At 50.0% G+C, this 21,268-nt stretch overlaps 9 protein-coding genes across 9 annotated transcripts; 2 read left to right on the top strand and 7 right to left on the bottom strand.

Moving 5' to 3' along the window:
* Nucleotides 1-329: 329 nt before the first annotated feature.
* On the bottom strand, nucleotides 330-1,710 carry LTR84_007702 (uncharacterized protein; the record flags this gene model as incomplete). The annotated part of the gene is made up of 2 exons (XM_064851254.1): nucleotides 330-1,363; nucleotides 1,419-1,710. The coding sequence occupies 2 exons, from the start codon at nucleotides 1,708-1,710 to the stop codon at nucleotides 330-332; spliced, it is 1,326 nt and encodes a 441-aa protein (XP_064710257.1).
* A 2,242-nt stretch (nucleotides 1,711-3,952) lies between these two features.
* CCT7 (T-complex protein 1 subunit eta) lies at nucleotides 3,953-5,789 on the bottom strand (the record flags this gene model as incomplete). Its single annotated transcript, XM_064851253.1, has 3 exons — nucleotides 3,953-5,091; nucleotides 5,152-5,640; nucleotides 5,741-5,789. The coding sequence occupies 3 exons, from the start codon at nucleotides 5,787-5,789 to the stop codon at nucleotides 3,953-3,955; spliced, it is 1,677 nt and encodes a 558-aa protein (XP_064710256.1).
* A 412-nt stretch (nucleotides 5,790-6,201) lies between these two features.
* LTR84_007700 (uncharacterized protein) lies at nucleotides 6,202-6,987 on the top strand (the record flags this gene model as incomplete). The annotated part of the gene is made up of 2 exons (XM_064851252.1): nucleotides 6,202-6,319; nucleotides 6,500-6,987. The coding sequence occupies 2 exons, from the start codon at nucleotides 6,202-6,204 to the stop codon at nucleotides 6,985-6,987; spliced, it is 606 nt and encodes a 201-aa protein (XP_064710255.1).
* Nucleotides 6,988-7,329: 342 nt separating this feature from the next.
* On the bottom strand, nucleotides 7,330-9,313 carry LTR84_007699 (uncharacterized protein; the record flags this gene model as incomplete). The annotated part of the gene is made up of 6 exons (XM_064851251.1): nucleotides 7,330-7,563; nucleotides 7,644-7,748; nucleotides 7,843-8,485; nucleotides 8,546-8,645; nucleotides 8,706-8,775; nucleotides 8,843-9,313. 6 exons carry the CDS (start codon nucleotides 9,311-9,313, stop codon nucleotides 7,330-7,332), a joined length of 1,623 nt encoding a protein of 540 aa, XP_064710254.1.
* A 1,056-nt stretch (nucleotides 9,314-10,369) lies between these two features.
* On the bottom strand, nucleotides 10,370-11,861 carry LTR84_007698 (uncharacterized protein; the record flags this gene model as incomplete). Its single annotated transcript, XM_064851250.1, has 2 exons — nucleotides 10,370-11,227; nucleotides 11,286-11,861. The coding sequence occupies 2 exons, from the start codon at nucleotides 11,859-11,861 to the stop codon at nucleotides 10,370-10,372; spliced, it is 1,434 nt and encodes a 477-aa protein (XP_064710253.1).
* Nucleotides 11,862-12,612: 751 nt separating this feature from the next.
* On the top strand, nucleotides 12,613-14,457 carry LTR84_007697 (uncharacterized protein; the record flags this gene model as incomplete). The annotated part of the gene is made up of 4 exons (XM_064851249.1): nucleotides 12,613-12,939; nucleotides 13,005-14,153; nucleotides 14,203-14,293; nucleotides 14,345-14,457. 4 exons carry the CDS (start codon nucleotides 12,613-12,615, stop codon nucleotides 14,455-14,457), a joined length of 1,680 nt encoding a protein of 559 aa, XP_064710252.1.
* A 73-nt stretch (nucleotides 14,458-14,530) lies between these two features.
* LTR84_007696 (uncharacterized protein) lies at nucleotides 14,531-16,192 on the bottom strand (the record flags this gene model as incomplete). Its single annotated transcript, XM_064851248.1, has 2 exons — nucleotides 14,531-15,505; nucleotides 15,560-16,192. The coding sequence occupies 2 exons, from the start codon at nucleotides 16,190-16,192 to the stop codon at nucleotides 14,531-14,533; spliced, it is 1,608 nt and encodes a 535-aa protein (XP_064710251.1).
* Nucleotides 16,193-17,016: 824 nt separating this feature from the next.
* Nucleotides 17,017-18,694, bottom strand: LTR84_007695 (uncharacterized protein; the record flags this gene model as incomplete). The annotated part of the gene is made up of 2 exons (XM_064851247.1): nucleotides 17,017-18,099; nucleotides 18,164-18,694. The coding sequence occupies 2 exons, from the start codon at nucleotides 18,692-18,694 to the stop codon at nucleotides 17,017-17,019; spliced, it is 1,614 nt and encodes a 537-aa protein (XP_064710250.1).
* An 885-nt stretch (nucleotides 18,695-19,579) lies between these two features.
* LTR84_007694 (uncharacterized protein) lies at nucleotides 19,580-20,709 on the bottom strand (the record flags this gene model as incomplete). The annotated part of the gene is made up of 2 exons (XM_064851246.1): nucleotides 19,580-20,260; nucleotides 20,317-20,709. The coding sequence occupies 2 exons, from the start codon at nucleotides 20,707-20,709 to the stop codon at nucleotides 19,580-19,582; spliced, it is 1,074 nt and encodes a 357-aa protein (XP_064710249.1).
* Between the last annotated feature and the right edge of the window lie 559 nt (nucleotides 20,710-21,268).

The following is a 21,268-nucleotide window of genomic DNA, read 5'->3' as shown; positions in this document are numbered from 1 at the left end:
TGGCCGACCTTGTCGATCAACTGACGACAATTGATGGCTTGGGTCACATGGAAGAATTAATTCATGTTACACCAAACATCAAGTACACTGCATAGTAGACAGGTAGGGCTGCCATCATATTCATAGTCCCATGCTTCTCGAATATACTGCCAAGCCAAAGGCACTTTTACTACCACTCCCAATGCAGTTTCCCTGCCCCCAAAACTAAGTAGAGCCTGATTCTGCTCTAGGGTATCGCATATCCTTTCATTGCCATCTTACATCACATACAATAGATCCGTGTCTGGTTTCATGTTAGCCTCGAGTTTCCAACGTAGAAAGGACCATCATCACTTACTCAGCGGGTGAGAGCAGCTCAGCTGTGGTTTTTGGGTATATTTCGTCGCCAATTCGTCTCGAATGCTATTCAACAGCTGAACATAACTCTGGTGTGGGTTCTTCTTCAACGAAGTGACAAATGCCCAGCTCATCGCACCTGTCGCTTCTCCTCCGATCGTGGCATCCTGACTTGTCTGTTCGTCTTTGCTGCCGGACCACATGATGACATCAGCAGGAGATGTCTTGGTCTGCTTGTTGCGTTCGTATGTCGAGCTTCCGTTGGTGGCTTTCTTGAATAAGCCCATTGCCGTCGATGCCATACCTCCCAAATCTCCTCGAGCATAGGATGACACAATAGAGAGTAAACCTTGACCAGCTTCTTTGGCCAAGTTGGGTTCTTTGAGTACACCAGAGGTGGAGTAAATGTATGGCAGATCCAGTGCTGATCCAGAGTGGCAAGAGTCGAAGATTGCCGTAAGTCGAACACCAGGTGCTAATGTCTTGACCATGATTCTGTGCATTTCATCATCCACAATGTGACCATTGGTCCGGAAGTCAACCGGATAGATCACTTCATCGTAGCCGTCTTCTTCATCACCGTCCAGATCAGGTGTTTGACCACCGTGACCACTGTAATGGAAGAATAACGAGTCATTGGGTCGCGCGTCCTTGACAAGCCAGTGCATTGCCCGCAGAATGTTCTGTTTGTTGGGTTGTGACATGGGGTTTTGTTGGTCGTCGGTCAAGATAACCATGTCTTCCCTTGCATAACCAAAATTCTGGTTGAGATATGTAGACATGTTCTTCACATCGTTGATGCAGCCCCGAAGTTGACCTCTTTGACCAAAGTAATTGATACCAATCAGTAAAGCTTTACGCTTGCCCGTGCAATTGGAATATTGAAAACTGTAGTTCGAAGGCGCTCCATGACCAAACTGTTGGGGTGCGCTGGGAGGGGGAGGGGGATTGGTGCGGCCCCCGTGATTTTGGTTTGATTGTTGGTATCCCGAATTGTTGTACGTCGTGGGCATTCCAGGCCGAGGACCTTGAAACAAATAGTCAGTCAGTCTCTCTCATTACCAACTCTCGAGGGAACATACCTGGATAGCCGTTCGGTTGAGGGCTGGGGGAGCCATAACCGCCGTAACCTCCTTGTGACTGTGGAGGAGGGTTGTTATACCCATAAGGTGCTACTTGTGGGGGAGGTTGACCATAGCCAGGGCCATAGTTCTGATTGTATTGGGGTTGTGGTGAGTGCGATGGAGGAGGATATCCGCCCTGGTTGTAACCTCCAGAAGGATACCCGGGTTGAGGGGATTGTGAATAACCGTAACCGCCGCCGCCTTGATGCTGTTGGGCACCATAGCCACCTTGGCCTGGATAGTATGACATTGCCTGTGATGTAAGATCGACCAGTAAGCAGAGGTGTTTGTATATCCCTGATCGACTTGGATGTGCAGGAGTGAGGTTGTGTAGATAGGCAACTAGTAAGAAGGCGAAAGATCCTGCGGGCAAAAGAGTGGTGGTAAGTCCCTGATCACTTAACCGGAAAGGGTCCTTTGGGTGTGGAGTAATTCGGTACTTGTGTGGGACGCGATTGAGTGTGCACACGGGCGCTTATTGTCGTCCTCGGTAGGAGAGGAGAGATTTGGGAGAAGGAGTTGTAGAAGACCAGGATTGTCGTGTCTGTTAATAATATTGAGAGTGGGAGAGAACCTAGAAGAGAGGTGAAGTTGAGCCTCGCAGTCAAAAGATAGAATCGACACGAAGACACGGCCAAGAAGGTGGAGGAAGAAGCTGACGAAAGCAATAATAATTGTGAGGCACAGCACACCAGCACACCGATATCGAAAACGGTCATCCTGGTCCAATCCTCGGCTATTCGGAAAGGCCCTGACTGTCGAAGCACGGGGGGCATGACTGATCAGTGATGGCCGAGTCTAGTCTCCCACAGGCCCTAAGCAGTCAGCTTTTGGCGAGACCAATGCCCAAATCAGCCCCCGAATGGCTTCTTTGAGAAGGTGTTTGGGGGGATAGACAAGCCCAGGTGAAACCAAACTCACTTGGCCTCTATCATCATGATCTATCCCTGTCCCCTGCATTGGTATTAACAACAACCATCAACAGACCATCAATAGGTGTCTACTGCCCAGGTGGTTCAATCCGTGAAATCAACACAAGACCATTTGCCATACTCGTAGTTCATACATAGATCGATCTACTCATCTCAGATCTACCGTGCTTAGCAAAGTTCATCTACAAGACGGCCGTCAAAGCGCTTCACCCATCACATCACCCATCATTTTGGCTTGGAGTCAATGCCCAAGTAAACAACGTCTTGCCGTACCCATCTTGTGGCTGTGACAATCCATCCCAAGAAAACATCCACGTGGCATGCTCAGATTCCTCGCGTAGCCAGAGAGCCGTCATCGACGAGCCTAGCCTTTTCGCTTCCCAGATGACAACTCTTCCATCTCCCGACTCCATGTCCATGACATTTCCCAAAAATGATACAATCTTTCAGCCGACGCCACCACCCCCTTGAGTCCCTTCGACCACCAAATCCACACCCCCCATTGGCTCTCTCCATCAAGCTTCTCAACCTCAAGCTCAGCTCTGCTCTGCAGCATCTAACCACCCAAGTTCCAACCAATACAGTAACTCTCTAACCCATCAAGCCATTCCACCACGGCACTCCTAAGCCTCAAGCGACCCGGTCGAGGAAGCTGGTCGGTTGAGATCCACGCCAAATCGAGTAGTCGTAGCCCACACCGAGTCCCAAGGGGTCCCGAGGAAAGTGATTCGTCCAATCACGCTGGAGTGTTCGTCGTGTTCTAACTTCCCACTCCCCGGAAATGCCATCTGAGGCATTGACGGGGGCGGTGTCGTTTTGTTGCATGCAGCAGTCAAACCCTGTTGTCAGTCCCTTAACTAACTTCCCATCATGTTCATGGATGATCGGATCCATCAAAACATACTACGCGGTAAAGACGCCGGAAAAGGAAAAATCGATCGGCAAGCCCGTGTTGATCGCAAATGCTTAGCCCGACCTCGGTTCTGTCACGACTCACGTTCAACTTCAAATCAGACTTTCTGAAGCAACAATAGCCTTGAGGCTTGGACGTCTGCTTTACCTAGGTACTTTCTACTGTGACGGACCCTTCCACATGATTTCTTTCAATGTGGGGTGTTTATTCTATCTGAGGTGCTCGATGTTCTTTTCGTGACCTTGCTAGCCCGGTACTTTTGGAAAGGGTCCTTGGGTGGCTTGGGCCGGTCCACAGTTGCGCGCCTCCAGCAAAGCCATACGGATATTGCTGCTCGTCTAGAAGGAACACTCCGCCTCGGTGATATCATTGCGGGTTCGCTTCAGCACGTGAACATCGATTCCTCTTGACGCGTATGTCTTAGGTGTTCCAGGCGAGACTTCATTTGGCTGATCGAACATTCGAGACATGCTGTTCCTCGCCTCGAACTCGGTGTCTTCTTGGTGCTCTAATGCTGGTCTCATGATGCTCGTGCGGCACTGCCCCAATTGATGGGTATCTCACACTCACCACCGACAAGTTATACATACCAAAGACGCACTCATGACGAAGAGCCTCTCTTTGGCCTGCGACTAGCCCAAATGCTCTCACCGTCTGGGCATTCCTCGCCCTCTTCCTCTCAGTGCTCGCTGTGCTGCTCCAGGGGGAAGACCTCTTTGGGGTGCTTGAGGCTGCTGGCTTTCTTCGTTCTTGATCGTCTCATCCACACTCAGAATCAAACACGCCGCTTCCACTGCGGCAGAAATGGCATTCACCTTCACCAAAGCCGGTTCCCAGACAAACGCTTCCATGTTGTTGCGAACTCCTTCGAGGTCAAAATCCACACCAGCCCACGTATTTCCCTTGCGATGTTCCACCCTCAGTCGGTTCAGGATGTCTGTCGCATCAAATCCGGCATTGTCACACAGCTGTCGGGGAATGATCTCCAATGCTTTTGCGAATGCTTTGACAATTGCTTGCTGTTTATGGGGCACATTCTTGTCTGCAAATTGGTGCAGGTAGCCGGAGATTTCCATTTCGGTGGCGCCACCACCCGCCACAATCGTATTATTTCTCAGAGCCCGCTTGACAATCATGATCGCGTCGTGTAGTGACCGCTCCACTTCGGCGATGAACTGTTCGGCTCCACCTCTCAGGACCAAGGTACATGTCTTGGCCTCTGGGCAGTCGCTGAACAGGTTATATCTTTCACCACCGATTTGACGTTCCTCAAACACACCACAGGTACCCAGATGAGACGGTAGGATGTCGGAGCATGTCGATTGCATCGTAGCACCTGTGGCTTGGCACAATCTTTCCAGATCTTCGGCGGCCACTCTTCCGGCGCAGAAGATATCTCTGTCGGCGAAATACTGTGTGGCGAGATCGCCAATAGGTAAGCGTGAGAGCACAACCTTGGCACCGGTCTTGTATAGGGCTTCCATCTTGTTGTATATGATCTGCCATTCCGCGTCCACAATGGCCTGGTACTCTGAAACCTGCTCCACCCGCACCTCTGCGTTATCTTTCTCCGCTTTCAACTCCAATTCGACATTCAAGGCCACAATCTTGGGGTTCTTGAATGATTTGGGTTGTTGCTCGAAGCCTGCGTATGAAAAAGTCTTCTTGAACGCCACACCGTCAATGAATAGCGAGTCTTCCAGTGCGCCACCTGTGATCTTCTTGATGCCAATAAGTTTCTCGTTTAGATCGTCCTGGTCTAGTGAGAGGACGGCATCGACGACCACTGTATACCTAGTCAGCAACTTCCGTCAACCGATCATATGTGCGTACGCAGGAGACCTACTTTTTGTAAAGAAGCCCGCATTGCGATGGATCAGTTTACTGCTCATGGCGGTGGCAGCCAACTTCTTCAAGGTCTCGGTCTTGTTCCCTTCATTCGTACTGACACTGATCTCCTTGACCTTATTGATAGCCATCTGTGACGCTCTCCTCAAGCCTTTGATGATAGTCTGTGTACTGACGCCCAATTCAACCTGCTCTTTGATCTCCTTCAGGATCTCCCCTGCAAGAACAACCACACTCGTCGTACCGTCGCCCACTTCGGCATCTTGCGAGCGTGCAATGTCTGTCAGAATCCGGGCCGCTGGGTGGACGATATCGAGCAGGCGCATGACAGTGGCGCCATCGTTGGTAATGGTCTGCCTGCCGTTGGCATCCACGAGTAGTAAATCTCCGCCATAAGGTCCTAGAGTGGTCTTGATCGTATTCTGCACTGCCAGGCATGCGTTGATGTTTGACAGAACCTGGCCTTTGCCCTGAGATGCATCGGTGCCTGTGGTTCAAGAACAAATTTGAGTATTAGTGATATGCAGGCCTTGCGGATCATGGAGAGGACGACCCGGCAGGACGGTCTGTAAATGGGGACCACAAACCTTCTTTTAACACAATGATTGTGGGCGTTTGCCCTCCAAATGCTGCCATGTTGGTTCCGTGTTTTCAGAAAGGTGAATGAGCAGTATTCCAGGAATCGGTAGCGGGGTGATTTCTTGAATCTTGTCGGCCTGCCTGCGTCTCAATCCACAGAACTTTTTTGGCTTCGACCATTGAAACTCTTGGCATTTGAACGGTGGAGTATTCACGCGTGAAACGAAGGGGTGATATCAATGAGTCGAGTCATACTTCATACTCAACCAGCCCAGCGCCGGCCATATTTGATTCATAAATGGGAATACGTGTCATGAAAGGTGAATCATCGCATGATACATATGCGGGCCTATTGTCAAGGTGTTGTAACAACTATTCAACATCATCGCTCAGTTTCAACATATTCAACAACAATTTCCCTGCCGCTCATCCAGCACCGCTTGCTCTTACAGAAGAGGAGATATAAACCATGGCATTGCCAGACCATTCTGCTGACACCAGTTGCATCCCTGATGTGCTCATACCCTTCTTACAAATCATCGAGGTTGATCCGCGACCCCTCGTGGTCATGACTTGTGGAATCGCAGGTAGGCGGACACCACGCAGATTCTTCATACACTCCCAAGACAATGCAATGCCTAAAAGGCAGAATCCAAAGAGCATTGCGGAGATGTTTAAAACATGCTGGGGTCAAATTCACCTGACACATCCATGCATTCATTTCATTTATAATAGGCATTCATTTACGTGACATCCATCAAAAACAGGAGCCGGCAAATCCACGCTCGCCAAAGCCATCGCAAGTAACACGACAACCACAATCCCACCATTCACGCGCCTCTCAGTCGACACGATCCTCCACGCGCAGCACGGACTGTACAAGATCAACTACCCGGCCAGAGAGTACGGCACACACCTGACCAACGCGGCGGCAACCTTCCACTCGGAAACGATCCGCCTACTACAAACAACCCCGCCTACGAACCTGGTTCTCGACCGGTCCTTCTACGCGAAAGAAGACCGCGACGAATACCGCGCGCTGGCGGAGCAAGCCGGCGCGCGCGTCGTGCTGGTCTACCTGAAAGCCTCGAGGGAGGTGCTGTGGCGCCGCATCTGTGCGAGGAAGGCGAGGGCGGAGACCGAGGGCAGGGATGCTGATTCCGCGTTCGATGTTGGTGAGGAGCTGCTCGACACGTATTTGAGAGGGTGGGAGGCGCCTGTTGGGGAGAGCGAGGTTGTCATTGTGGTCACTTGAATAAGCACAGCAGAGGACCTGGAATTCGGGTTCCTGTATGTAAGGGTATGTATGACTTTCCTGGATTGATCCAAAAAGACTATCCAGTTGTTCTTGAAGCCCGAGAATCTGAGGAACTGTTTTTAACCATGTATGCGTCCACTTGGCATGAGTAGTAAGTAAAATAGTGACATAGACAGTTAGCTAATATGGACCAGAACTGGAAATGGTTGGAACCCCCAATTCTTTGGAAAGAGAGCCAGGCGGAAGAGGTCAACTCTTGCCCTGCCCTGCATTCCTCTCTGCCATATAACGTGAACCTGACCTCTCTCAAATATAGATTAGATATATCGCAGGTCAATATCACCACTGCTTAGCAGCATAATATTCATATTTGGGTGCCAGCTTCGCTCTCCACTTCCTGCCCCATATAATAAGCGGCACACATGTCAAGGCCACAGCGACACCGAGACAGCCGAGCAACACAAACATGTTGTAAACGCCCATGCCCTCCATCCAGGGCGTGATGGCAAAGACCAATATCGTGGAGATGATGTTGCGCACAAATACCACGGATGTCAGTGCGTCACCGAGAATCTGTGGGAGGAAGAAGAAAAAATTGGTTAGTTCACTTCGGTATCTCGTCGGTGAAAGGGAGAGAGGGAGTTAGAACTTACGAATTGATAACAATCCTGGCAGTAAGTCAAGGAAATATCACCACAGCCACCGATGGCGGCACCGATGAAGCCGGCACCTACAGCGTTGATCTGCCATGCCATACCCTAGATGAGGAAGACGAGGGTTAGCTTGGGGTTTTGGACATGTCACATTGTTTGTGGGGTGTATTTCCATCCATGACTTCAGGGTGGGACATACCTTTGAAATAGTCAAGCCATACATGAACAATCCAATGGGCAAGCAAACACCAGGGACCAAAAACAGCCACAATCTTGTCTCTGGTTCATAGATACCGCCTCTTCGCTTAGCAACCTGGACAATAAACCAGTCGTTCAATGGACCACCAAAGACCGAACCGATGATAGCACCAATCGCCGGTGGGATGTTCATGTTACCAACGCCGGCAGCGCTGAAATTGTACGGCTCGAAAGGATACAAACTCGCCTGGGTCACGGCCAACACGGCCAACATGGCGATCAGGAAACCGTACTGGAGCGCGGTGAACATGACGGCAGGGAACGTGACCAAAATCTGGAACGGCTGGTAGACGTGCATCCACACGCTTCGCTTCTCCGAGGTAGTCTGCTTGTCCAGGCTGTAAAAGGCGAGGCGTTTCTTGTACGAGTCCATGGGGATGGAATGATCGATTTCAACGAGACGTCGACGCTCGTTGTTGGCCGCTTCGGTCGCATCCACGGAAATGGAGCCACGAACAGGCGCTTTGGTCACGCTGTTGACTTTCGAGAGCTCGTTGTCGTCCTGGGTTGGGGGTGCCACGTCGTGTCCTTCAATAACTTTGGGAATGTATTTAGTCTCTTCGAGGCAGCACACCATGGCAACACTGTGAAGGTAAATCGTGATCAGTGGACAGGAAGAGGATTATGGAACGAGCTTTGCTTACCTGCAGATGGTAAGGAAGATGGTACACCACCAAAAGACCCATCTCCAGCCTTGAGACGAAACCGCGACATAGCCGGCGGCGACAGGACCGAAATAATTGCCTGAAATGTCATCAGTCCATGACCACATGACTCGATAGCGAAGCTAAAGGTACGACTTACCGATAATGACGAGTGTGAGGTAGATACCATTCATGGTTCCACGCTGGTGGACGAAAAACAAATCGGCAACCTACAATCCATTGTCAGTTTGACTGTTCTGGTAGCGTCATGCATCAAGTATTCGAAGAGACACTCACGGTGACCTGGAAAAGGGCTTCGTTGACAGCACCCGCGATGCCCATGATGAGATTGGTACCAATCATATCTCCCAAGGTTTTCATCTTGGCCTGCCAGATTGCAGAAGCCAACATGATAAGCGTGGTGATGATATAGATCGGCCGTCTTCCGAATCGAAGTGCGAATGGGATGAAAATGAGACACCCGACGGAAAGGGCCGCCATATTGGTAGCATAGGTGTTGTTGAGGTCGGGATAGCTGATCCCTAGCTCTTCATTGAAGATCTGCCATAGAGGTACCGAGACACAAAGCGTCGCAAACACCATCAATGCATAGAAGCAGAGAATGACCATGTGAACGCTCTTTCGGAGCTTGCTCCAGTTCAAGGGCATGTTAGGGTCTGCATTTGGTTGAGGCGCAAGCAAGATGTTCTGTCCTGCCGAATCTTCGATGCGCTGCGTGCCGGGAGGCAGCCTCTCGAGAGATGACATGGTGGATGGTGAAGCTCGGTGTTGCTGGTTGGGAAATCAAAGCATACGCAAAAGTTCTCAAAACAAACAAAGTTGCAACCAGTGTCTTTGGTCTTTTAAAGGCCGCAGGCAGACCACACGGTAGGAGCAGTCCACTGGAGGAGAGCTCGATAAAAGTAATAGAACTTATATGGACGACGACCTAGAATAAGAACCGACTCGAATTCATCGTGGTCTGTCAATCTGCGTTATCAGCCGTCGCTTCTGGTACTTATCTTCCATCTTGTCGCGAATCATCGACGACCTGGAACCCCAGATTAGCAGAGAGATTTGCCACGAGGTAGGCCATCTCCTTAGAACCCAGGGTCCGAAGCCAGTTCAGCGCCATGGGCTTGGGAGGCGGGGTTGGGAAAGGCTGATGCTGATGTCCGAAGTCCCAAGAAAACCAAAACCCTCCGTTTAATCAATACGAGAGGAGTTGGACGTCCTTCATGGTCCAATCAGTTGTATTAACGCTGGGTCGAGAACGCCTCTTAGGCTTGTTAGCTCTGAAGTGAGCGGGACGACTCGCAATGAAGGTTATCAAGGTTTGGGCCACCGCTCCCTAGGCATTGCCAATTGGGGGCAGGAACTGGTTATTGCTTCTTGTCTCGGTTAGATTCATTCCCTAGGCTTCACCTGTGACATGCTAAAGCCCGGCAGGCGGTCCCGCTAGGGGCACGAGTCAGCGAGCCCATCCAGATTGCCCGTCATGAACGAAAACTGATGCAAGTGAGCTATCAAGTACCGAGTACGGAGTAGTCATAGGGTACAGATGATGAAAGCAGATCGACTGTAGTACTGACTGTGGGAGACAGCTATTACCCAGGTAGGAGAAAATGTGTCTATCGCGCACGATCAGCACGTGTGGAAGTTGCTTGGAGGCGCGACACGAGGAGGGTGGACTACAGTTAGATACTTGACTAAAATCCTCGTGCCTGCCTAGCTGTGAACGGTTGGTGATATATCTATACCTAGTGAGGTACCCATGTCAACTGTTCTTAGACAAAATTCCATAATCAAGAGACCCGTCCCTGTCTACTTGAAAAAGTGATCCAAGGGCCCTGCACGCAACTCCGCCAGCCTCTCCTTTGAGCAGGCAAATTCTTGCCTGGGAAACCAGTCAAGAATCTCCGTCTCACGGCCAGTCAAGAGATTCGCAACAGCCTTACCAGACAGCCAGGAATGCACCATACCATATCCATTAAATCCAGCGGCAATCCACTCGCCTCCCACCGCAGGATCACACTCTGCTCTTCCCGAGATATCAGCAGTCAGGCGATCGACCACGGGCATATAGTCGCCTGTGAAGCCCATGATCCCAGTCCATTTCCTTTCCACCCTAGACCCTTCTGCGTTGGCGAAAACTTTTCCAGGAACAGCTTCGAGATGTCTGAGTGGATGTATGCTGAGTTGGCTGTCGTCGGTACTCCCAATGTCCTCCTCGTTCTCTAGTCCTCCCTGACCGAATCCTCCACCAAGGTATAAGGACCCATCCTCACCTGGAGATTGTGTGATGTAATCGAACCCATTTGCATAGATCGCACTCCATGAACGTGTGGCTCCAACACGTGGGAAGTCAGGAGGCATGGCCTGTACTGTCATTTGACCTCGCAGAGGCCACAACGCACCTCGGAGTGCTGGAAGTAAGTGTGCCGCATGGGCATTGGTACAGTGGATAATATGCTTAGTCGATATACTACCCCTTGCGGTTTGTATCTGATATGGATGTGTGCTTGATTGTGTTCGTTCCACCCCAGTAGCTGGTGTATGCGTCTCAAGCGTAACATGCCCCTCTTCGATGAGTTTTGACAGCACCACCCCCAGAAAGCGATATGGCCAAGCCGCACCAGCAGGTCCAATAATGCAGCCCGATGCATTAATCAGGCCTAACTCCTGCCACTCAAAGTCAGTCTCTCGGAATCGAAGCATTTTTTCCATCAAAATATCAAACCTTTAACTTCAACGGATCTTCATGGGCCGTCCAGTTACTTCGCTCTTCCGGGAAGTCTTCGAACCAATCTTGCAGGGAATTTTTGGAGGCATCCCATGCAACGGGGTCATATACTCCACAAAGAGCCTCCACTCTCCGTACCAAGCCTACCTCCCCAGCCTTGCCCAGCAATTCAGCCTCCTTGACAATGACGTCTAGATGTGACAATCTGAACTTGGTGATCTTGATGGCACTTTCCTTCCCAGACTTAGCCTTGAGCGAGCCATAATCAGAAAACGGTACAGTCTTGATATGTCCACCATTTCGTCCCGTGGCTCCAGAGATGGCAGCTCGAGCCTCAAGCATGACTATCTTCAGAGATGGATCTATCCGAGACAAATGTAGTGAGATGCTGATACCCGTAATTCCGGAGCCAATGATGACTACATCCGCCTCTGTAGGCAGTTGCTCGGATCGTTGATTCGCGAACGCATGTGGCGGATCTTGCCAGAAGGAGGGCGTTGCATTCTCCACAGGGAATCCGGGGTCCTTGTCGAGGCGGGCGGCTAAAGTCCTGAGTATTTCCGGAGAAGCCATTGCAGGAACTGGTTGTTTGATGGTTTCAACGGACGTAAGAATGCAAAGGCTTGTTCTCCTAGAGTGGCTATTATAGGACGGCGCCTGGCGTGTACGGCGCCCTCGGTCACCGTTAGCTTGATTTGGTACGTGCGTTATACTCGGCTAGCCTTTCGATGCGAGCGGGAAGGTGCGTTGGTTACAATGGATGATGGTTCGTTGTGACTGTCCGCTGAGCCAGGGATACTCGATCAGCGTTGGGAGCGGGTATGCACGCAGCACGATTTAGATCTGCCTTTGATGAATGCCGGAGGTATAATTCGTAAATGAGTGTATCATAACCTCATCTCATGAATAGTCAGCCCTGGTGAACAGGCTTGAAGATGCGTGCAACGTCGTACAACGAGGCAGCGCAAATCTCTTTCATTGAAGGGCGCAATCAACTTTGATTGGTGAAAGAGTTGGCGGAGAAGGGCGATGGCTTTTGATTTGCTCATAGAAGCATCTTCCCCAGTTCTAGAGTCTCGGACGAAGTGCAAATGCCGAGGAACTGAGTTCATGACGTGCATTGCTATGCCCAATAACTGTGTACTGGGGGGTCTGTGCCGGAACTATAAGATCGACAACTTACTGGCACTTATCTCCAGTTCCAAAGCTGACATCTGAGATTCGACAGGGGCAGTACATAAATCACTATTCATCATATATAGACGAAAGAAAGAGCCCTCCGATTTTCTGGTGTTTTGTCGAGAACCATCATACGTCGGCGATCATGGGTTCAATCGGTCATCAAGAGGAGCCCGCATCCTGGCAGATAAAGGTTGCTGAAAAGCAAAAACAATCATTCGCTGCCATACCCGAGGCATGGCGTCTGCCAGAATCGATCACTAAGGGACTGTCATACCCTTTGGAAGAGAAGCCGAACCGTTTGATCGAACTTGATATTCCCCGAAAGTCAGGTATCCTTTCTGATAAGGAATTGGAAATTACAGAACAAAACACAGTTGCTCAACTGCTATCAAAGCTAGCGTCTGGAGGACTGACGTCGGTCGAAGTGACACTGGCGTTTTGCAAACGGGCAGCAATCGCACAACAGCTGGTATTTGCGCCCGTATATCCCCCTGCTTGCCGTGGAGAGATTCTGACAAAGTTTTCTGGATACAGACTTCATGTCTCACAGAGATCTTCTTTGACGATGCACTGATAAGAGCCGAGTCCTTGGACAAAAGAAGAGCAGCGGGTGAACCACTTGGTCCACTACATGGCCTTCCCGTCAGTCTGAAAGATGGTTTTCAACTGGTTGATAAGGAAGCAAGTATCGGATATGTCTCCTTCCTAGGGAATAAGTCGGTGAAGAATTCACCCTTGGTAGACACACTACTCAACCTCGGTGCCGTACTTTATGTCAAAACAAACATACCTATGACGCTCATGACCGCTGAATCGCACAACAACATCTTCGGTCGTTGCCTGAACCCTCACAATACCGCGCTCAATGCCGGAGGCTCAAGTGGAGGAGAGGGTGCACTTGTGGCATTTCGAGGCTCACCAATAGGTGTTGGGACGGATGTGGCAGGCAGTGTCCGTATTCCATCACTGTGCTGCGGTACGTATGGATTCAAACCAACTTCCAACCGAGTCCCGTATGGTGGGCAGGCTATTCCGGGTCTTGCTGGATTTAAGCCTATTGTTGCATCCGCAGGTCCGCTCGCAAATGATTTTGCAGCACTCGAAATATTTACTAAAGCTGTCGTGGACTCGACCCCGGCACTGCTTGATTCAACTGCAATTGATGTACCCTGGCGGAAACTTGACCAACCGAAGAAATCCGGCTTGCGGTTCGGCCTGGTACCAGAGGATCCAGCCTACCCATTACACCCTCCGATTAAAAGAGCGCTCAAGGAAGCAGTTGCAAAAATCCAAGCTCAGGGTCATGAAGTTGTGACCTTGAGGTCAGATGAGACCAGGACATCTGATGCTATTGAGGTTGCGTTTGAATTGTTCAGCCTGGCGCCAGGTACCGCCATTCGACATATCCAGGCAAGTGGTGAGCCTCCAGTACCCTCAGTTGCGAAGAACCTCGGACCTGCAAATCAGGGAAAGTATTCATATGTCACAAATCTCGAAGACTTGGACACGCTGCATAAATTTGCCGCAGTCAGTGTGAAGCGTGCTGAGTTTGTTGAAGCCTGGCGTAAAATATGGGTAGAGCACAGATTGGACGCCATCATCGCTCCTTCCGCTCAGAATACGGCAGTGCCACATGATACTTTCGGATTCCCACCATACACCTGCCTGTTCAATCTTTTGGATGTAAGATGATGCTCCTCATGATGAGTGTTCCATCTACTGACCTATCTAGTATCCTGCATGTGTGATACCATACTCAAAGGCATCAAAGGAACAAGACAATGTTCCACTGACCATTCAATCAGGCCAGGCGGGACCAAATTGTGAGTCGCATGGTCATATCTTTCATCCCATGCTGATAAGCCATGTCACAGATGATCCCGTAGTTTTCGACGGCGCCCCGTGCTCAATTCAAGTAGTCACAAGGTCCATGCGAGATGAAGAATGTCTCGTCGCGGCCGGAGTGGTGGACGCTTGTCTCAAGTAGGTGTTCCTTCAAGTAGAGCAATGTCTTGCTGCTGCCGGTCATTAGGACGTGGAAAAATACAGACTGGCCTCGATCAAGAAACAAGATGAAGGCCAGTCCCTGGGCCACCTTTAGATATCAATGCAAGAAGACCATCATACAAGATCTCCTTGCCTGAATTTGCGTTGTAATAACGGCTGTCACTGCGGACTAGTACTCCTGGAAGTTGCCAGATCTTTACAAGGGCAAGTTCGCAGCGCGTGACGTGGCCCGAATACGCCACGTTCCAAATCTGTTGCAGGAGTTTTTTAATCAATTGTCGCGTATGCGCTCGCACTGCTTGCCCAGAGCCTGCATTTCCACCTTGAACAAACTCAGCCGAAGTTACAGGACAGGCTGCACAACCGAGAACGAGGATCGGCCAACAAATGAACTGCCCAAACGGGAGCTCCCCGTCATAGCGCTTTAACAGATCAAGGCCTGTTGCTAACAATGATTCTATTCGGGGGGAAGCGTTGGAGATGTGTTCTGGATCGATGACTTTCCAGATAAAAATCCTCAAGGCCAGAGCATAGAGCTTGGCGGCAATTTGACAGTTTGACAGTTTGATAAATGGTGGAACAACTTCATGTGACAGTTTGGGCTTGGCGGCTTGGAGGCGATCCAAGTCTGCAAGGCATTGTAGAGCAAGATCTTGATGATACTCCTCCAATGGAAGCTGTCTACTAAGCCAGGTGATTTGATAGATGATCAAGAACAGAGCAGGTGGGATATCTCCAATGACCGGACGGATGGGAGCACGTGCTGCATCGACCTCACTTTCTGAATCCCAGGCTTCAATGTACTTCGCAATTGCGCCAGTAGGAAATGCAGCAACGGTTGGCTCAATGTCTTCCGCCATCACCAATCGAGTTGCCAGGTGGTAAAGCACACTATCCAAGAGTGTGCGCTCAAAAATGGACATTTTCGATAGTTGAAACCGCGGAACATCGGCCATACTCTCTTCGAGGACTTTTCCTATGGCGCGATAAAAAGTCAAACTCGAACTAGTTTCCGAAGGATAGAAGTCCTCGGTCAGATCAGCAAGACGAACGATTGCATATCAAAGGTCAGGGTGGCTCACCTCGAAGATGCCCATAAAAAGAGAGCCGGCAAGAAAAGAGTTTCGTTCGAGTTGTGTATCGGCCAAATCACGCGTCACTTTGCGGAGACCTTGCAGCGCGCTTTGGGTATAAATCATGGCATCTTCTCTCGGGATCAAGCCAGCAGCTGATGCATGGAGAGCAGCTGGAGCAAGGGCGGCATGCATCACGAAGGCATTTTCACTGCTAGCCGCGAAAATGGAGTAAGGTTTCCGAAATTCCACGTCCGCCTCTGGGTAGACCAGAACATTCATATATGTCTCGGTCGTGTACCGGAGGATGTCGAAATCGCGTTTCGTCCTTAGTCCGTAGGGGCCACACCACACCGACGAAGTAAACGGCGAAGGTCTCAAGACTTCGATGACCGAGTCGCTATCAGACCCGGACCCAGAGCCACGCCGCGAAACGACAGCAGTAGTAGTGGGCTCTGATGAGTCTCTGGACTCTTCAGAAGAAGACGACGCCTCTCGATAAACGCACTGGATGTTTAACCGGTGGCACGCTGAACAGATCGGTCTCACCTCATCACACTTCTTGCGTCGCGTTCTGCACGTGCTACAACCAGTCTTGGTCCGCAGTTTCGGAGGCGGCCTGGTGAACCTCTTGGTCGCCATGACAGGTTTGACGAGGATTGCATGCCCTGATTTGGACATCCAAAACTCATAGTTTACTTCAGATGGTCATTACCCGTAATCGATGGTAGTTTTGATGCGTACAATGGCGGCAACCTGATCAGGTTTTGGGTGGGTTTGTAGTTGACTGGAGAACACGGTGGGCCGGTCGAGATGCAAGGTTAGTCCCAGGACCCTGTTTGAGATTCGTTGTGGCCACGATCCGGAACTCCAGCCGAGCCATCCTCGGAAATCGGCTACACCCCCTCTCACTGTTATTCTGTGATTATTCTGTCGCTGAATGCCACTGTTCCCCCGCGAAGCAATGGAGATAATAGACTGTGGCCGGGAAGGCATGCTTGGTTCGTACTTCGTAGTTAGCTCTAGGCTGATCTTCAATGAAATCAAAGTTATCATGTTGAAGTACCACTACACAGATATACCATTTACGGTAGCCCGTCCACGTCTCAAACCCACGGCACGCGTTCAGAAAATTATCACCAAGAATCTGTTTAAATAATGAAGGCTTTTTCTTCTCGTCTATAATATGAACCCCCGTCTAAGCTGAGAAAGGTATGTTTAGCCACTCCCAAATTCGCGAAAAATGTACTTAGATGCCCAGGAATATAGTGTGCTGAGGCTGCTCAACACCTGTTAAATCGTATCCCGCCCAGCAGGAAGTGATGAAATCCTCTTCGAAAAGGCGGTTAAAGTCTTCCGCTTGTTTCCTTGTGCTGTGTTGATTGTTTTCGTCTGATGCTTCTCCAAACCCTTCGTTCCGCGGCCGAGCAATGGCTACCTACCCCATTAGCCCGGAGGATTGATTTTTATTGCTCGAGTTTGTATTGTTGGTTATTCTGCGGATTCATGTAATCCATGGGCAGAACGTGCTGCATGGGCTGCATGTTATTGAGGCCGGTGCCCGCGCCACCGTCGTCCATGACGTGATCATGGCCCATCATGGTCGATGTGGGATCATGCATGAACTGGTGGTCTGTCTGCTGGGCCGTGAAGTCGTGAGGATCGTGATGAGCCTGTAGATGTGAAGTGTCTGCAAACGTCGGCATCCCCGCGGGGACGAAATTGTGTGGATTCTGCGCGTACTCCGAGTCGAGTTGCGCTTGAATCTGCTCCATGATCTGTGGGTCGATAGCCATGTCGTCGTAGGCGTGTAGGTGTGCGTCGGCGTCCGGGAGATGTTCGTTCGCAAGATCCATGGGTTGTTGGATCGAAGTGAAGTCGTGGTTGGTAAGGTGGTTGTTTGTAAGGTCTTCCTGGGGTTGCACGAGGACGTCGGGGGTGGGGAGAGGTTGTGGGAGTGTTGCAGGTGGCTCGTCAATGGTTTTACTTCGTCCTGGTCGGTTTTCGGAGCGCAATATCGGGGGTTTGTTGGTGTCTTTGCATTCTGGACAGTTCTTGATGACGTGGCTGACTGTTTCTTTTATGCGAATCCAATGGTATTTGGTGGCTATGATGGCTGTAGTTTTGTTGATTCCGCCATGTGCCTGGAGGTGGATTTGCTTGGCAATCTCGTACTGTGCCTGAGGGTCCGAGATGACTTCCTTGTCCTTCAACATCAGTTTCTCTGGAACACCATCCTGTCCTCCGACAAGTTTATAATGGGTAGCGGCACTCCTTAGCCGGCTTTTCTCTGATCTATCGGCTCCTTGCGGATAGAGTGAATGTCGTAGATAGTATCGAATTTTGTCGAAGCGTTCTTCTGATAGTACATTTTCACTCTCCGATTTGAGATCCTTTCCGTAGATAATCGCATCGACTGGTTCCTCGGAAGATTTCAGATTTCCACAGCCAGGGACCCTCCCAATGCGTTTAAACCCGAGTGAATCCCAGATCCTTGTCGATGCAGTATTACTCTCATACACTAGATTGAAGACAGAATATGAATAACCCTAGTTGAGGTTAATTCATCGTGTCAGCGATAATACGTAAGAACTGAAAAAGATCTGGACTTACCAATTGAGGCGCCCAATCCAGGTAGCATTGACCCATCGACTTTCCAACCCCCTTGTTTCGAGCGGCATGTGTAACCAGGAACCCACCATTGCAAACATGGCTACTTCTACCTGGATAATTGGGTTTCACATAGAAACTTCCGAGGCAAAGTTTGCTCCAATCGGCACCTCCACGCTCCATGTCGTTAACAGCCTCGATCCCCCCGATATCACCCAGAACCATGACCGCACCAAAATTTCCAAACCAATAAGGTCCAAACGTCTCAAGAGGAAGGGTATTGATCATGGGATAAGTGTCCCCGCCCTCGATTTCCCTGTTAAGACTTTCGCCCAGGTAGGCGAGAAGGCGCTTCGGAACAGCATCCGGAGAAAAGAATGGAATCAAAGTCGCAATCGTGACCCGATCTCTTAAAGTCACCGGTCTTGGGAATATCGACGATGGTATCTGTGGATTATCTGCAGTTGGGTACGGACCCTGGCCGGATGCACGATAAATCACGCCAGACTCTGGGTCCTCCAATAGCGCCGGCATCGTGAACCGCCCAGCCCACCGGATATCTCCTCAGCACCCGCGCAGTTTTGGAATTGTCGCTTCGATGGTCGATACTGATTAATGGTGTTTGATTCGGATGTGAATGGAATAAGGAAAAAAAGTTGAATTGTCGTCGTAAGAAACGGGCGAAGTGATTTCACCTTGGCAGTTGAGCAATGACCGATTGGCTGTGAGGGAACTACGTTGATCCGTTCCGAAAATCATTCTAAATTTATGATTGGAAGTTGCAATTCTCACATTCTTGTATGTATTAATTATTCTTAATATATAACGTATAGTACCTCTATCCATATCGTATTTGATTTCGTATCTCGTAATGCGTGAACCCTGACTTCTCAGAGTTCATATGCCATATTTGCGAGTGTTCAAGTTGCTTTGACTCGGTGGATTGGCTTTGTCCACTTGTTTGATTTGACACTGGGATCTTGTTCAGATTGGCAGTCGCCTGCCAAAATTGTACGGCTGGTATTGACTGTGGTCGTTTTTGAATGTGAATAGTAATCTGACCTATCGGCCGAGAATAGCATTCAAGATCCAAATTGAGGGAGACACACTGGTGTATGATGGGCCAAGTCTCCCAGAGGAGAGTGTGTTGGTCTTGAAGGAGAATTGCTTCGGCCGTATCAATCCTTGTCCGAGAGGTAGACATCAGATCGCTATCATCTATGACAATCTGTGAGTAAACCGATAAGCCGAACTTTGTATGCTCCTTAGCTGTGCGTGTTGGCAGTGCCAGTAGTACTCTGCTATCATTTGCCCCGAGACTGTGTAGGTTGGCAATAATACTGCAGTGATGCAGGCTGCCTGTAACTCGAGGTGTTTCGGCAACTGGAACAAAGTTGGGTTTGAGAATGCATAATAGCTTTATAATTTTTTCTCATACTCTTTCATACTCCACCGCTTGCTACCACTCATATGAGCAGGTACACCAACATACATGGGTGACGGATCCTTATCATCAAGTTGCGGCAGTGCAGATAGCTCTGCAGGCTCAGAGTAGGGAGAAACACTGCTTCCAGGCATTTCATAGGATCTGCCACTCGTAGACTCGGCGGGACTGATGGTTTCAGCCGTAGTCATTGAGTACGGGTGCATTTTGCCAACAGACATTTCAGTCGGTAATCGATTCGAACCTGTAAGCTCATACGGACGACCAGCTCGGAAGGCGTCCTTTTCCATGGGGGGCGGACTTTCAGCCAGGTCTGGCCCAGCACCACGTCTTCGCGTATATCGTTGACCAAGTAGAAAACCGCCAACGACAAGAGCGGTCACACCGAGAATAACCCCAATGGCAATACCAGCTTTGCTTCCTGCAGAAAGGCCTCCACCAGATCCATCACTTTGAGATATAGAGACTGTTCCAGAGGTCGCAGATGCAGGTTCGGTGGTGGATGTGCTCGAACCTCCAGAAACCAAGTCGGTGCTATAGCTTGTAGCAGAAGGGATCTCGGTCGTGGACGCTAGGCTAGTCGCTCCAACGATTGTCGAAAGAAGGGCATCAGTAATTGATGATGCTGTACCAGTGCCAACGGGAGGAACATCTGTCTATAATAGATAGGTCAGTAAGACCAATTGAGTAGTCATCCTTCAGTCAAACTTACTGTAGACTCGGTGGTTCCTGGTTCGAGAATGGTGGTAAAGCCAATGGTGCTTTGTATAACTTGGGTTGTGGTGACGGAGATTGTCGATAGTAGAGTGCTCGTAATTGTTTGAATAATTACTGGTCGCGCGTTGGCATCCCCTGTCGAAGTCGACAGAAGGGTCGTTGTCTGTCCTGATATTATGCTGGTGATGGTCGCTATCGAGAGGGCAGCAGGCTCCGTCGATGACGTCGTGATAACTGAGTAGACAGTCTGCACTGAAGGAATCACAGAGGTGACGGTTACGGCCGACACAATAGGTTGAGTTGCGACGGGCACAGACGACTGCGCGCTGCATAGTAAAAGAATGGAAAGCAAAGCCCAAAGGACTCTGCAGCTATTGATGGCACCCATGGCACGAGTGGTGAAGGCGGCTGCAGTCGCGCAATGTTTGGTGAAGCGAAATCGGTATACACAGTGCAGCGGAGGAGAGAAGGAGAGGAGAAGCTGCACGAGAACCTACCGTATTTTACTCGGTAGCATGGCATATCGCCTTTGCAGTAAAGAGGATAAGATTGTATGGAAAGAGAGCCCGGATTCAGGACGGCAGTGGATGCGGTGCCTCGTAGATGAGGCGATGCCATAGGCTCACAGCTGAGAACATGTTCCTTCCGAACTTCCTAGCGAGAGGGCGTTGGGGTTGGCATCAAGAATGAGGGAGATTTTCATGATGACAGGTTCGCTAAACCGATGGAAAATGGAAGTGGCTCAAAATGGTTCAAATGGTCTCAGAAGTAGATGACCTGGGGTGGATGATAATTGGTCAGCCTTGGACGCCATTCCTCCTGTTCTGGAACACACGGAAATTGCATCGGTTGATAAGACCCTTTTACGGATATTTGGATACCTATTATTATTTTTTGGGGCCCAAAATCCAGCAGCCACTGCTCAAGCAGCATAGTAGGATTTTAAT

Source organism: Exophiala bonariae (genome assembly GCF_035927105.1).
Source record: "Exophiala bonariae strain CCFEE 5792 chromosome Unknown scaffold_3, whole genome shotgun sequence".
NCBI classification, from domain to species: Eukaryota; Fungi; Ascomycota; class Eurotiomycetes; order Chaetothyriales; family Herpotrichiellaceae; genus Exophiala; species Exophiala bonariae.
Note: the sequence above shows the minus strand (reverse complement) of the source record. Positions and strands in the feature narration are given on the sequence as shown.